The 13,927-nt window shown below is 42.7% G+C and overlaps 1 protein-coding gene across 1 annotated transcript in view; it reads right to left on the reverse strand.

Moving 5' to 3' along the window:
* Positions 1-13,927, reverse strand: part of fbrsl1 (fibrosin-like 1) — a 233,947-nt gene that overhangs the window by 75,670 nt on the left and 144,350 nt on the right. Inside the window, exon 5 of the mRNA XM_048242723.1 lies at positions 9,708-9,737. Coding sequence (XP_048098680.1) covers positions 9,708-9,737 — 30 coding nt within the window. The remainder of the gene's footprint in view (positions 1-9,707; positions 9,738-13,927) is intronic.

Genomic DNA, 13,927 nt, shown 5'->3' on the forward strand with positions numbered 1-13,927 from the left:
TCTGCTTTGGTTTGGCTCGTCACAGGGTCTGCCTATCCTGCGAAATCATTAAAGCATGTTCCTGCTGTGCCTCCTCAGCTGTCTGTCCAGTCCTTTTCAGAAGTGACCATTCCAAAGTCTCAGTGAGAACATTCAAGAACATCCACACAGACGGCCACAGTTTGTAATAAAATCCTGGATCTTTGTCCAGTGACAAAACAATAACCTACACAAAAAAGTACCCAAACACACATTTGAGACTTGAATACCTCCTCTGGAATTCAAATAGACCTTTAAAGCAGTGATCAAGGCTCACCACACATTTGTGCACCTAATGTACAACAGATGTATCCCTTGACAACCAAACCAACCCTTCCATTGGAGCTGGAGAAACAGGAGAAGAGAGAACATTGAAAACAGCCTAATATAAATTAGACAGAAAAGTGTTTCCAGACCATTGTAATTACTCTAGAACCAACATGGTGACGCAGGGCTGTGCAAGCCTGCCCTTTTTCCTTGCGGCTGAGACAAACAAAGTCAGACGGGAGAAAAATGACATCTACATATTAAAGTCTCTGTCGTACGTGTCAGTTATAATTTCCCACCGCCTGTGGGGACAGGAATTAAACTAGTCAGTGCCGGTGCGATCTTATTCTTCCTCCATTTTGAATCCGCTCAGGATCCCAAGCTGGGGAGAATATTGCTTGCAAATTGGTTTTAAATTAAAGGCGGCGGCGAGGCATTCTGCTTTCTCAGCTCTTTCCCAGGTGCGCTTAATCTAATTTCATTAAAGAGATGAGGACGGATGATCACTTGTGTCGAAACATTAAGCCGCTTCGTCCTTTTTTTTAAGAACCTCCATAAAAAACTATTAGGCCTGTCAACGACCTGGTGGGTGGGCCGTTTGTTATTGAATATGAGAAGTCAGAGGGGGAACCTGCCGGTGGATGCGGTCTGGGGAGGAGGGGTAGAGGGTAAAAGACCACATTATTATTCATTTTCATTTTGCAAACCAAAAGATAAAGGGGGCCGAGAGACGCAGGGAATACAAAAAATGGGTGGGCGGTGGACAAAACGCGCAGGCTTTGCTCAGACATGTTGTGCATGTGTAGACGCATGCTACTTTAGGAAAAAAGACTGACACCCCTTGATACAACACCTATACCTAGGAGAATAGTGCCCGACGAGCCATTACTGATAAGCTTTCAGCAAGGCATCATCTATGTGATACTGCATTCATTCTCCACACCGGAAGATAAGAGAAGCAGGAATTAATGTGTCAGTCAAGGTCTTTCCCTTCGCTGCAGGGAAAGTACGACAGGCATTAAGTAGCAGTCATAGGAATATGGTAATGCCTGGAATAGGATAAAATGTCCTGGGAATAGGAAGGAATGAAATTCACTTCTGTGGTTATTTGCCAGTTAGTGCTCCACAAATACACCTGACTTTAATGAGCATAGCTGTGTACATCTGATGTGACACTGTAGTCAGATCTTGACATATTCCTTTGTTGGGGAAGTGGGGAAGGGAAAAAACTTAGGACAAACAAATCACATTGAGAAATCACATTAAAATGATGCTGTCACTAGAATAGCAGCCTTGGGTAGACTATACATTTACAGTCCAAACAATCCATTTGCTATTAAAAGTGAGAGAGTTAAAAAACACTTATAATACTGGGGTTACATAATTTATCCTACTGGAATGTAATCATTAAACTCCACTGAATGCATAGCTCCAAAATCAATAGACCACTCACATGAACTTCATTAAGAGTTCCTTCATTATCATAGCACATTTTTAGATGATTCTTGATGTATTGCAAGTGACAGTTTTACCAGAACTGCATCTGGGCTTGTCTGCTGTCAGCTCTATCAGTTCCAAACAGGTATGCAGGCACATAATATGTGGTACAACTGATCTAGTACCACAACTATAGTGTAACTATAGCGACAACTGATCGCTTTAGTTACACATTGTGGCTGGTGTGGTCTGGGCTCCTTTCAAAGAAGCCCTATGCAACAATTTTAGCAAAAATGACCTTAATTATGCAGGTTGAGAGTCGTTCTGATGGGTTCTGCAACACTCAGCGGGGTTGGGTTGTTTGGTGGTTTCTAAGAAGTCTCCCTCTATCACTTCTCTTGGCTTTGTTGCTGTTGAAATATGCACTTTTTTTTGAACTTGGGTGAAGTAAATTTTTTTTTGTAATGTGGTTTGATAATCTCTTGAACAATGTGCACTGCAAAAAATAAAATCTAATTAAGTGTTATTAATCTTATATTAAAGATCAAAACATCTATTTGGGATTGTTTTTAGTATGAAGAGACTTACCCTAGCCCTCTCTCATAAGATCATTTTGACTTAATTAAGAAGACTCTGATTTATTTTAAGGAGCCTTATCAAGACAAATTTACTTGTTTTTAGGACAAATTTGCTTAATGCACTGGCATTCAAATTTGCTTGTTTTCAGGGTGAGACGTCTTAAAATAAATCAAACTCTTCTTAAATTAAGTCAAATGATTTTACGCGAAAGCGCTAGGTAAGTCTCTTTATACTGAAAACAATACCAACTAGATTTTTTGATCTAGATATAAGATTAATAACACTTGGTTAGATTTTATTAGAAAAGCAGTTTTTGTAGTGTGTTTGCTCGACCGTTTTATTGTGAGCCCTGTATGTGTTTAGCTTGGTTTAGTGGGGGTTTAGCGTAGCAGTCACTTGCTACTGAAGCTGCAGGGGGAGCTATGTCGTGAAAAATGCGAGCCCAAATCCAGCGAAAACGCAGAAACAGCGAAGGAATAACCAGACCTGCATAGGGCTTCTTTAGGAGCTCTCAGAGCATCTTCCACTTATGGTGTTTCACATGAATATGGACATTTTCTTAAAGGGCAGATTGCAGACACACAATCCCCATTTTGATTATTAGTGTTTTTCTACCTCCTGTTGTCACTGAGCTGTCTTCAAATCATATCCTCATCTCAGTATCCCTTTGATTTTCTAAATTGCTTAACTGTTCCACTGCAAAAGAAGAAAGCCATTGCTTAAAAGAGCCACAGCTCTGAACCCAACACGGGAGCACCATATGAAAAGCTTTCAAGTTTTAAAAGAAAGGTTATTTTGTTTGTTACCACCAACACCAAGAGAGAAATGTACAAGATCCACTATTTGTATTGTACTATTTGTGTACGATCCACAAGCCTGCCAGAGACAAGTTTTGGTATGCATATAGCATGCTAATTAGCTAACAGCAAACTTACACAGCATTGTTAGCACTAAGTATTTTGATGAAGTTCATACTGGAAAAACCAGTGTTCTGTTTTCACAGGACTTCCAACCAGAAGCAATAATCTATGTACTGAATAGCAACTGTTAATGCTAATTTAATGTTTTATTTAGGCAATATGACTTTGCTATAAACCATTCATTTTAATGTTAATGTAATGTTCATTGATGTCATTGATTGTATGTCTCTTTGGACAAAAGTGTCTGCTACCATGAACATAAACATGAACAAAGAATGTCATTCACTAGCCACATTAATTGTGTGGTTTTTAAGCTTCAAATACTCCCCTCAGATTTCACTAAGCATTCTCTGAAAGTAAGTTGGAGGCACAAAGTTCATCAAGATAGAAAATATTCAGTCTTGTTGCACATGGCGAAAAGTCAAAGTGCACATGATGTGTTCAATCTCTGCATTCCTACAAAACAGTTTTAGGGCAAAATAAAAATATCTAATTGACGGCCATGTGGGCAAAAACACACTCTGTAAATGTGCTGACTTTTTTTGTAATGAAATATTCTTAAAGATATTAGGCTGCCCTCTGAAGCCCTGTTTCATAAAATATGAACATTAGACAACACCGCCATTCAAATAAAGATTTCCTCGCAAAAGTGCATAATGAGCAACACATGCTCTTAGGGCCATGGCATAATTAATGTTTAATCAATAGTAGAAGTCAGAGAGACCACAGTAAACAAAAATACATGAACTTAACTGACACCATGTACAATCCAATAAAGCAGCAATACCCCCAAAAGAAACCCATAGCATTCCAAAGGTCTTTGTTTAATAGAAAGGGCCTCTGTTAAAGAGGCCCTTTAAACAACATGTGGTTTGACTATTTATGAACATTTAATTGAGCACAGTTATGCACAGGCCTTGATTTATGACGTGACTTCTGAAAGGAACATAAAACAAAGAAAACATTTCTCCATAAAGCAATTTGAGGCCTTATGGATGGTACTTGGGTCAAGAGCAAAGGTTGTGTTGGGTAAGGATTTCTATTGTGCTGTTAGTGGAGATGTTATGCCTGTTGGTTGGCTTTTCCAGGGATCTTTAACAGGCCAGGACTGGTGTTCAACTGGCAACAACACTCTTAAACTTGAATCCTCAGTTTAAATGCCTGAGATATGTCATTACATCAATTCCAAGAATAATATGATACATCCCAGCAAAGGCCTTGGATTACAACATGCATTTTAAGCAAACCTCTTGTGTCTATTTTGTAAGACCTGGATAGGCTACCTTGTATCATGTAGAATCTAATTACATGATTTTTAATTCCCAGAGGGTTGCATACTCCACCACAATGAGACACTATCAAAAAGCCTGGCAATTCCAACATGCCACAATGCATGTTTGAGGAGAGCCAGCCAAACCCAAGGAAATATCCACACAATGCAAAATTTGTTTGTGGCCCTCAGGAATTCAACGCAAAACAGATGTGAGAGTGCACAGTTGACTACATGTGACAAGACACTGAGCACTTTGAGTGTACTCAAAACCAGCACTCATACAGAAAGTGCCTGGAGACTCTTCATGGCCTGCTTCCATTCTTTAGTTAGATTCGTTCAAAACACTGACATGATCAGATTATTAATCCAGTAAGTGATGAGACTATTTCACAAGCCTTAATGTGAGACCATGACACCCTTTACACAGGTCCAAGGACCACAAGTGGTTTAGATAGGATTTGAATGCACTCCAATGCTACCATTTAGTTTAAGGCTATGTTTACATGTGGCCGGCTATTTTTTATAAACAATATTTCACCCTCTCCTTTTTCGAAAATAACATCGTGCACACCTGTCAGTTTTCAGAAAAGTTTTTGTTTACACTAACCTGTGTATGCAGTCAAGAGCATGCCAAACCTGTGCAGTGTAACTAGAAGCTCAAGCCCACGTTAGCCAATCAGAATCCCGAAAATAGCAATAACAGCAATGAATCACTTCCTCTTTCTCTTTTGAACTGTATTTGCAAATGCAAACAGACGAAAAGGGTTTGCACCAACATAAATGCGACTGCTACTCTGAATGCATTCATGATCACCATAGCCAAATGAGAATGTAACCATAACTCTCTCACTTTTATTGCAGGTGCAAGTTCTGGCGCATACTGTGACGTTGGTTGCCTAAAAACTTTCTCAGTTTACATGCAAACGTGCAAACAAAGTTTTCCAAAATCTCCCCTCTGACCGGAGTTTTTAGAAAGAATTGTTTTCAAAGGTGAATTCTCCATTTGCATGTAAAGAAAAATCACAAACAAAGGGAAACGTCTCCGTTTTTCAAAATAACCATGTACATGTAAACAGGGGGCCTGTACTACGAAGCGGGGTTTCTGGCTTATCTGGGTAACTTCGAGAGTAACTTGATCACGTGTAGCGTAACTTCCCAATTAACCCGTACTACGAAATGTGGATAGGTTTTAACCGAGGTATGCTGCCATGGCAATTTACGCTGCATCTCAAACCTGCTCCGACCAGGTTATGTTCTTGGTTAACCCGAGGTTTCCGTTAACCACACCCTTTATAAGTACCACCCCTCCACTAACAATTTCTCGAGACATGTCGGCGTACCTGGATGATCCATACGACATTGGGCGCAAATCGTGAGGGACTCTGTTCGCAGGGGCGAGGGTTTTAGAGACCGCCAGAAAATATATATAGCCTACCCGGACGATATTCTTTATGAAGATATAGATTGTCAGCCGAGGGAATTCGTTATCTTTGTCAGATGATCTAGGAAGACGTCTCATAGCAATGCCCATACGTGGACATTCATGTATTCAATCGGTGATGCAAGAATGCTGTATGTCCGAAAATAAATCAGACATACAGTAGGCCTACAGTATGCTGAACATCTGAGCAAGAATAGCCTAAAATAAATCGGACATAGCCTACAGTAGGCCTAATAAATAAAAATCACCATTTTAACAAACTTGTTGAATTGAATGTCATATTACTGTACCCTGCACATAAAGGCTACACATTTCCACAGCACCAGAATCCGACCGAATGCTTCCCTCAACCCCCTCCATAATCGGCCTTCCACTATTATTTGCTATGGCCAACTCCTCTGCTACTGTAAAACACGCTGGTGCCTTTCCTCCTACAGTAGTGTTCGAAGACACCTGTTTCTTGTTAGCTGTAAAACAGAGGCCAAGTGAAGGCTATAAGCTAGGCCTACATGTTTTCATAATTAAGAAATATTAATGCAAGCTATAACTATATAAACCTACTATTCTGAATAATGTTTTTGTGTTTCATTTTCACCTGCTGCCATGTGCGTTTGGCAATGGTGTTGCATCTGAAATGTTCACAGGATTAGGCATACACTAAATCAGTCAAGGGGGGCTACTTAAACATTCAATTATCCTTATTACTGTAATCTATATGCCCACTTCTGAATTGGGTTGCATCTGTAGGCCTTTCTATGAACTCAAATTAGGCTATTTAATTATTTCAACTTATTTCAGACATTTCGTAAGCTACAAATCCTCCGTAACACATATTTGAAGAACATGTGGGAATAAAACTTTACTTTTAGGCATTTAGGCTACCCGATCTGTAATACGTTGCCAACAGCCTTGCTTTGCTCACTGTATTTGATTTTTGTCCTAGAGTGGGTTTTAATTCCTCATAACTTGTCAAAATAATTGTGCATTCCTCATCCGTAAAATAAGGTGATCGCGTCATCATTGAAAGTGGTGACTTGCGCTGCAACCCGCCCCTTTTATGTGAACGTGCACAGGTTAACCCCGGCTCAACAAATCAACTTCATAATCAGCGTTGTAGTACCGATTAACACCACTTAAGATGCAGATCTGGGTAGGTTAAGCTCCCTTAGTAGTACAGGCCCAGGGTCTACCTTCTGGTCTGCTATATCTACACGCGAGACTGTTTATTCAAATCTGCACAACTGATTGCACCCAATAGGCACACCTGCAGGCAATATTCTAATTAGGGTAATCTGTTAAGTCTTGACAAATGTGGGCGTTCAGGTGCACCCTGATAAGAAGTGAAAGGCACCATTGTTTCCCCTGGAGTCGGAGGAGGAGAAGGCACCTGTTGCTTCTTCAGTGCCGGGAAATTAACAGGTTGGCAATCTGTAAAGTCTGCACAATTACACATGACAGTTTTCATTTTTGCCAAGTGGAAAAACCTCACTCTCAATAGTGCAGAGTTATATAAAAAGTATGTTTTCTCTGCTCTTAAGGCTGTTGATTATGGGACGTAACCTGTCTCCAGCAGTTTAAACGCATGTTGTGTTCCTTTCAGAGTGTAATGACAGCAATTTTACAATCATGCAGGCTTTTGAAGGAAGGTCCACATTTGCAGTGGTTATAATAACTTTCTGGAGAGTCTCAAAGTGATGTGTGCTCAGATGTGGATATAGTCAAACTGCTACTGTGATTTCTGGAAAAAGGACATTGCCTTTCATAAGGACGGTGAAATGGACAACATCTTTGTCCAATCGTACCAATATCACTGCAAACAAAATGACAGACCTTGACATTAGGTAAAAAACTGTATTTCTTGAACTGAAGAACCTGTCGGATTTGAAGGCCATTCTCCTATGCACTGCCTCAGTGCAGCTCTGGGTAAAAGAATGGAGTGAGTGATGTGCATTCTGTGGACGTTGCCACATTCTGAGAGCAGGCCCCCCTCTCCCATTGTTTAGTAAGATTTCGCTGCCAGTCAATCAACATGCTGCACTCAAATGACCCACTCCCTCCTACTCACAAACCCCCTCCGCCTCCAACCAGGTCTTTCACGACGGACAAGAAAACAAAACCTGATGGATGTGCCTGGAAGAGGATGGAGGAAGAGACGGAGGTAGAGAGAGAAAGAGAGAGAGCCCGCATTTTGAATTCCCTTCAAGCAATTGCTTCCACATGCTCTGACACAACATGTAAAACAAAATGCAAAAACAAGGATAGAGGGGGAAAAAAGCACCCCCTCCAAGACATCTGGCATTTCCATTTTCAGGGGGCTTGCACATAATGACACGTCCATGTGGCAGGTGCCTGACGGAGTCATGTACTGTGGCGGAGGTGCTCCAGGGAGGTCAGTCGGTCAGGTCGACCTGAGGACAGCGAGCACACGGACACCCCCCGCCTGCCACCCCCCGGCCCGCGGCTAGTGAGCCGGATGGGATCCGACAGGGCCGTGAGCCCTCTTCCTGTCGTGTCAAACAGCATGCAGCCGCCCAGGCTCCTTGGTTCAATGAAGAGATAAAAGGCTATTGACTGCCAAGCTACGGTTAATGCAAATTGCGCCCGCTATCAATGCATTATTTATGGGGCGAGGTGCAGACATTTCCACAGAGCTGGGAGGAAAGCTTACTGGAGATTAGCAACGCTATCTCATTCGTTTACAAGTGAGTAATTGTTTAACTGCAGTGGAATTAACACGTGTAAGGCATCCATTGAAGGGTCAACATTTTTATGGTGGCAGTCATAAACGGTGTTATCTTCACTGAGAGATGACTATGCAAAGGCATTGTGACAGAGAGCACCATTTGAAGTTGATAAGTTTCCAGGTTTGTTAGTGCAACCAAAACCACCCAGCACCGGATTTCCACATGAATAAACATCTATTTGAGTTTGAACAGAGACACTTGCTATTGATATCCGCACGCACATAGAGGAGACTGTAGCCTTGGGTTTGTCAAATAAAATCAGCGCCCCAGACTCGAAATCAATCTCATTACGGGGCATCTTCCTGACCATAATCAATGACGATGAGAATAATGTGACATGAGAATAAGAGAGTGCTGAGAGGACTCCATCTCCCCAGTGCTGTGTGCCAAGCTGTCCAATTTCTGATCAATATAAATAACCAGCATCTAATTCCATTATCCATCACTTACCTGCACCCTCTCCCGCGGTGACAAATGTTTACTCACAATGGCATTACAGCACATTTTATCACAAAATGACAAAATGGGCTTTTCATGCAAATGCAAAAGCAGCGGTAATAATTCAGCAAAGTATGAATATGTACGTCTCAGGCAAGCTCAAACAATGCATCACTCTTTCACCCATACTGGAGGCTGTTTTTCACCCCAAACTAGATCTGAGGACCTAAAATTTAAACAGGAAATGTTGCTTGACATCCCCGAAACACTGACACTCACTGTCATTCCCTTCCAAACGCCCTTCCCTCCCCTCCCTACCCCACCCCTGAAAACTGCATCCCCATTCCCTTTTGAAAAGTGCCTCTCCTTGTGCTCCCCTGCCCCCCCCCCCCTCCACTCTCACGTCAAATGCAAATGATCAACAGTCGTGTCGACGACTACCTTCTACTACCTCTCATCTTGCCACGCCAACGAGAGACTTATTTATCTGAGGCAAAAACTCAGGGATTGACACTCAGGGTGAGCCACACATACTGTATCATGTGGCTGGAAAAAGTAAACAAGACACATAGGGGGGAAATAAAGCTTACCTTGTCATCAATGTCGCTCTCGCTGTCACACTGCAAGAGAAGAGAGAGGGAAACAGAAAGAATTATTCATTTGGCCCCCCCACCTCATTATCACCGCAGATGTTATTTTTGTGTTTGACTCCTCTCCTTCAGTGACAGCTTTCAAGACAAAGGAGACGAGATGAGGGCAAAGAAACGGTGGAATTTGAAAGTCCCCCCACCACGTGGTTTGAAGAAGAGAAAAAAAAATCAGTGCTCAAAAATTCCCCTCTTACTTCGTCTTACTTATGATATGAAATTTCAGTTTAGTCAGTTCACTGTAGTGGACACTCGTCTGAAGGAAAACAATCTGAAGTGTTGCTCTCTTTTGCCTGAAGCAGAGCACCTCCTGTTTAGACAGATAGAAATCATACGGTTTCATGCTATCTAGGAGGTCATGAAACACAGGCCTACCCTTTCACTCAGGGCCAGGCTACTTTAAATATGGCAAACCATGTAATGTCATAAGAACCACAAGAAAATGACCACGCATTCACCCAAAGGACATGAAACACCACAGGCTAGTAATTAAGACATTGCCCTTCTTAGCACACAAACTCTCTTCATCTCCAAATTCCTTTATAAGCGGCGGGCATGGGGACTGGTCAGATTGTGTGCTCTCAAGCCAAAGACCCTACATTAGATTTTGTCCATCCTGACGTCCAGTCAGACCAGATTTAGGGAGTGAAGGACTTAACTGACAGAGATGAGATATAGTTGTAAAGCGCTCGCATCCAGTGGGAGAGAAAGTTATAGCAGTGTGGTTCTACATCGAAGATCCTTTCACTCAAACATGTTAACTTTCACGCATATGGTTACAGTAATTTAGTCAGAGAGAGTTCAATGCCAGGAAACATTAGTTTAAGAAGCTAATTTCGGGATGATTTACATGCTTCCTACTGCCAGTGCGAGAAATCTGCAAAAAAGGGAAACTGACCAAGAGCCAGGGCTAAAATAAGTCAAATACGAGAGCAGTTAACCTTTTAAACCATGTACAAATTGATGCTGAGTCTCTCACTGGATACTGGCGAGTAATACATTTATTCAAAATGTCATATGGTCAAACATAAAAAAAACACCACAGAAATAATCCTTTCTGCCTGTCTTTAATTATGTGGCATATCTTAACAAAAAATGAATCACAGATTCTCCTGCAGAGTACGTTTTTAGGTCTAGATACAAATGGGCCACAATTACACGTATGCAAATGGGAACAATGATATGCATGCTACGATTCCATTAGCACTGTAAAGAGAGATGGGCGCTTGCCATCCCTTTTCTTAACGAGACTTGTGAGTTGCTTGCTTTCATTTCTCCCATTAATCCTTATTTTTCCCTTTCCTCCCCTCTCTATGAGGACATATATAACGGTCCATGCAAGGCCCCCTTTTTAAACCATTGAGTGATTAATGCAAAGTGGACTAGAGCAAAAAGGAGAGACCTTTCTGAGACCTTGACGCAAAGGAACAATACAAGGAGAAATTAAGCTGAAAAAGCATTAACAAAAAATAGGGCTCTAGAAATCTGCCTTCAGTCTGTCAATTAAGTTCCTGTGGCAACATATTTAAGTGGCCTTCCTCACTTTAAGTCCTTTTCAGCACCCGGCACAAAGGCTGGAGTGGGTCACAGGGTTTTTTGTATTGGTGTGGTGGGTCCCAATGTGTAATTAAGTAACGAGTACAATAAGCACTGCAAGCCAATGGCCATGGGAAGGGAAGAAAAGCTTCTCCACAGCAGGAATCCATCTTTTCTCTCTTATTCACTGCAGGGCAAATGACTGAACAGTTTTAAGTCAAGAGATTTAGTGGCTCAATGGGAGTGATTGTGTTGGGGTTTGTGTGTGTGTGTGTGTGTGTGTGTGTGTTTGTGTGTGTGTAGGTGTATGTAGTTATGTTTGTTCTATCTGCAAATCATCACACAGCCCCTCTTCACACAACCGCCCATGTTGTTGCCATTCTTGCATGAAAAGAGGAACGATGACTCCCAAGTATGCAGAAAAGCCAAGGAAATGTCGTGAGGACCACAATTTAAGACACAGATTTTCACTTTTGAACTTGTCTTTGTTAGCGTTCACTGGGACGGAGAGAAAAATGCACTGAGGGAACAAATACGGCATGGGGAACGAACAGCCATAAAACCCATAGATGTAGAAAACAGGTATTTAAGGAGTATTTTCTGCTCGCATTAATCATATCCTGCTGAATCTATCTTCTTGGGCCGACATGTGGGATTGTGCACATTTAAAAAGCGATGGGGGAAAAGGTGGAGGGGGTACGTGGGTTTGTTTAGGATTAGAGGAGACATTCATTCACAGCCTGTCCAGTAATTCTCTATGGAATGTTTGTTAAACAAATCCTGATTGCTCAGCTTTGCTTGTCATAAGACATTCATTATAGGTATGGGGTATTAAAGAAGGCAAAGTGGCTTAGGCGACTGCCAATCATCACCTCATTCAGCCAGAGTCTCCTCTCAACAAGGCAAGACAGTCATGAAATGGCACATAAATAAAGGAGATGGCCATTGGCTCAACAGCCTTTGTTTTTTTTTTTTAAGTAATGTTTGTTTCTGAGCAGTGGATAATCTGTTCAAATAATAAGCTCCTTTTCGGTTGACAGCGTTTCTGCAAACATGCTGATTCGTTGGGTCATAACGCTGTCTGGCAAGCTGCGGCTGTATGGAAAACAGACCACCGGCGTTAACAGAGATATACTCCCCCCGTGTGCAGCCCAACAGATGACACTCGGCCCCCACACGGTGATTCTCATTTTCCTAGTTATTTGCGAGTGACTGAAACTGGGGCAATGGGGGAGAAAGGAAATATCTGTAAGACAGTTTACAAACCCACACACACACACTCTCCAGGAGATCTGGAGCTACAGCAGTGGTCCCACTGAACCATTTCCACTCCACAGGAAAAAGGGGAAAAACAATATCAGAGAGCACAGCTTGGTGCTTATCCCCCCCACCCACCCCCACCCCTGAGGAGACCTAAACTGCAGCCAACCGTGCAGACGGGGCCCAGCCAGAGTCAAAGTGCCTGTCTTAACGGACATCGAACTCGGACAGGAAGGTAGAGAGGGCAGGGACGGACTGCGTGCTGTTTGGTGGGAGAGGAGCAGACACGACACCAGCTCCATAGGAGGCCTGAAATGAGATCTGAGACCCCTAGTGTGGAGGGGTCCGCATGGGGGCCTGCTTCAGACAGAGCTCAGAACAGAACCCTGCTGTGTGTGTGTGTGTGTGTGTGGGGGGGGTAGGAATTTTGTGATGATTGTGGTGGTCTAGTGGTGGCCAAATAACTGATGCCCTATTTGTGATGATTGTGGTGGTCTAGTGGTGGCCAAATAACTGATACCCTATTCCAGAACATTTACAGCACATGAGAAACGACTTGCTGCTCTCTTCCAAAAAAACATGCAGGGAAGAGGCAAGCATATTTGTGCGAGTGATGGAAATGCAATAACATATGCTTGAAGAACAAACATACTCTCCCTCCATCAAACACACACACACACACACACACACATACCAGTCTGGGGGGATGTTGTTAAAAGCGAGAGAGAGAGAGAAAAAAAAGTTTGTCTGACAGGAGGAAGGGCTCCCATGGGCTTTGAGATCCAAAAAGAGCCAACCCTGACTCGCAGCTCCGACGTAGAGCAAGCAACATCTGCACCTGCCAACAACATCTACACACCATCCCAGAGGTAGGGTGGAGTGCGGTGGGCTTTCAGGGGGGGGGGGGGAGCCACGGTGAGTGCTTCTGCCCCACCTTCCCTGACCAGACGCTTTTGACATTTACGCAGCTTTCAACACACTCGCGCTCCGTGAGATTTATTCGCTGCAGGTCTTGGCCCAAAGGCCTGCCCTCCAGGCTAGCCTTCTCACTGCTCACCTCCAACTTCAGTGCTGGAGAGGGAAAATGAGATGAGAATATAAAAAAATATATATAGGAACCGTGCGATATTTCAGCGCTTGTTTCTTTTGCTTTCCGGGACGTTTTAATAGACACGGAGCAGGGGGAAGACAATAAACGCTGCACGCCCCTGAGCATATTAAACCCGACTAGCCAAATCGATAACACAGTTCCACCTGTCACATTCCAAGAAGGTTCACAATGAATTTGGTCTCGTAGGGGGTGGCGGCAGAGGCAAAAAGCCTCACACAGTCACATCACTTTTGGCACGGCCCTCGCTGCTGGGGGC

This window comes from Alosa alosa, chromosome 5 (genome assembly GCF_017589495.1).
Source record: "Alosa alosa isolate M-15738 ecotype Scorff River chromosome 5, AALO_Geno_1.1, whole genome shotgun sequence".
NCBI lineage: Eukaryota > Metazoa > Chordata > Actinopteri > Clupeiformes > Clupeidae > Alosa > Alosa alosa.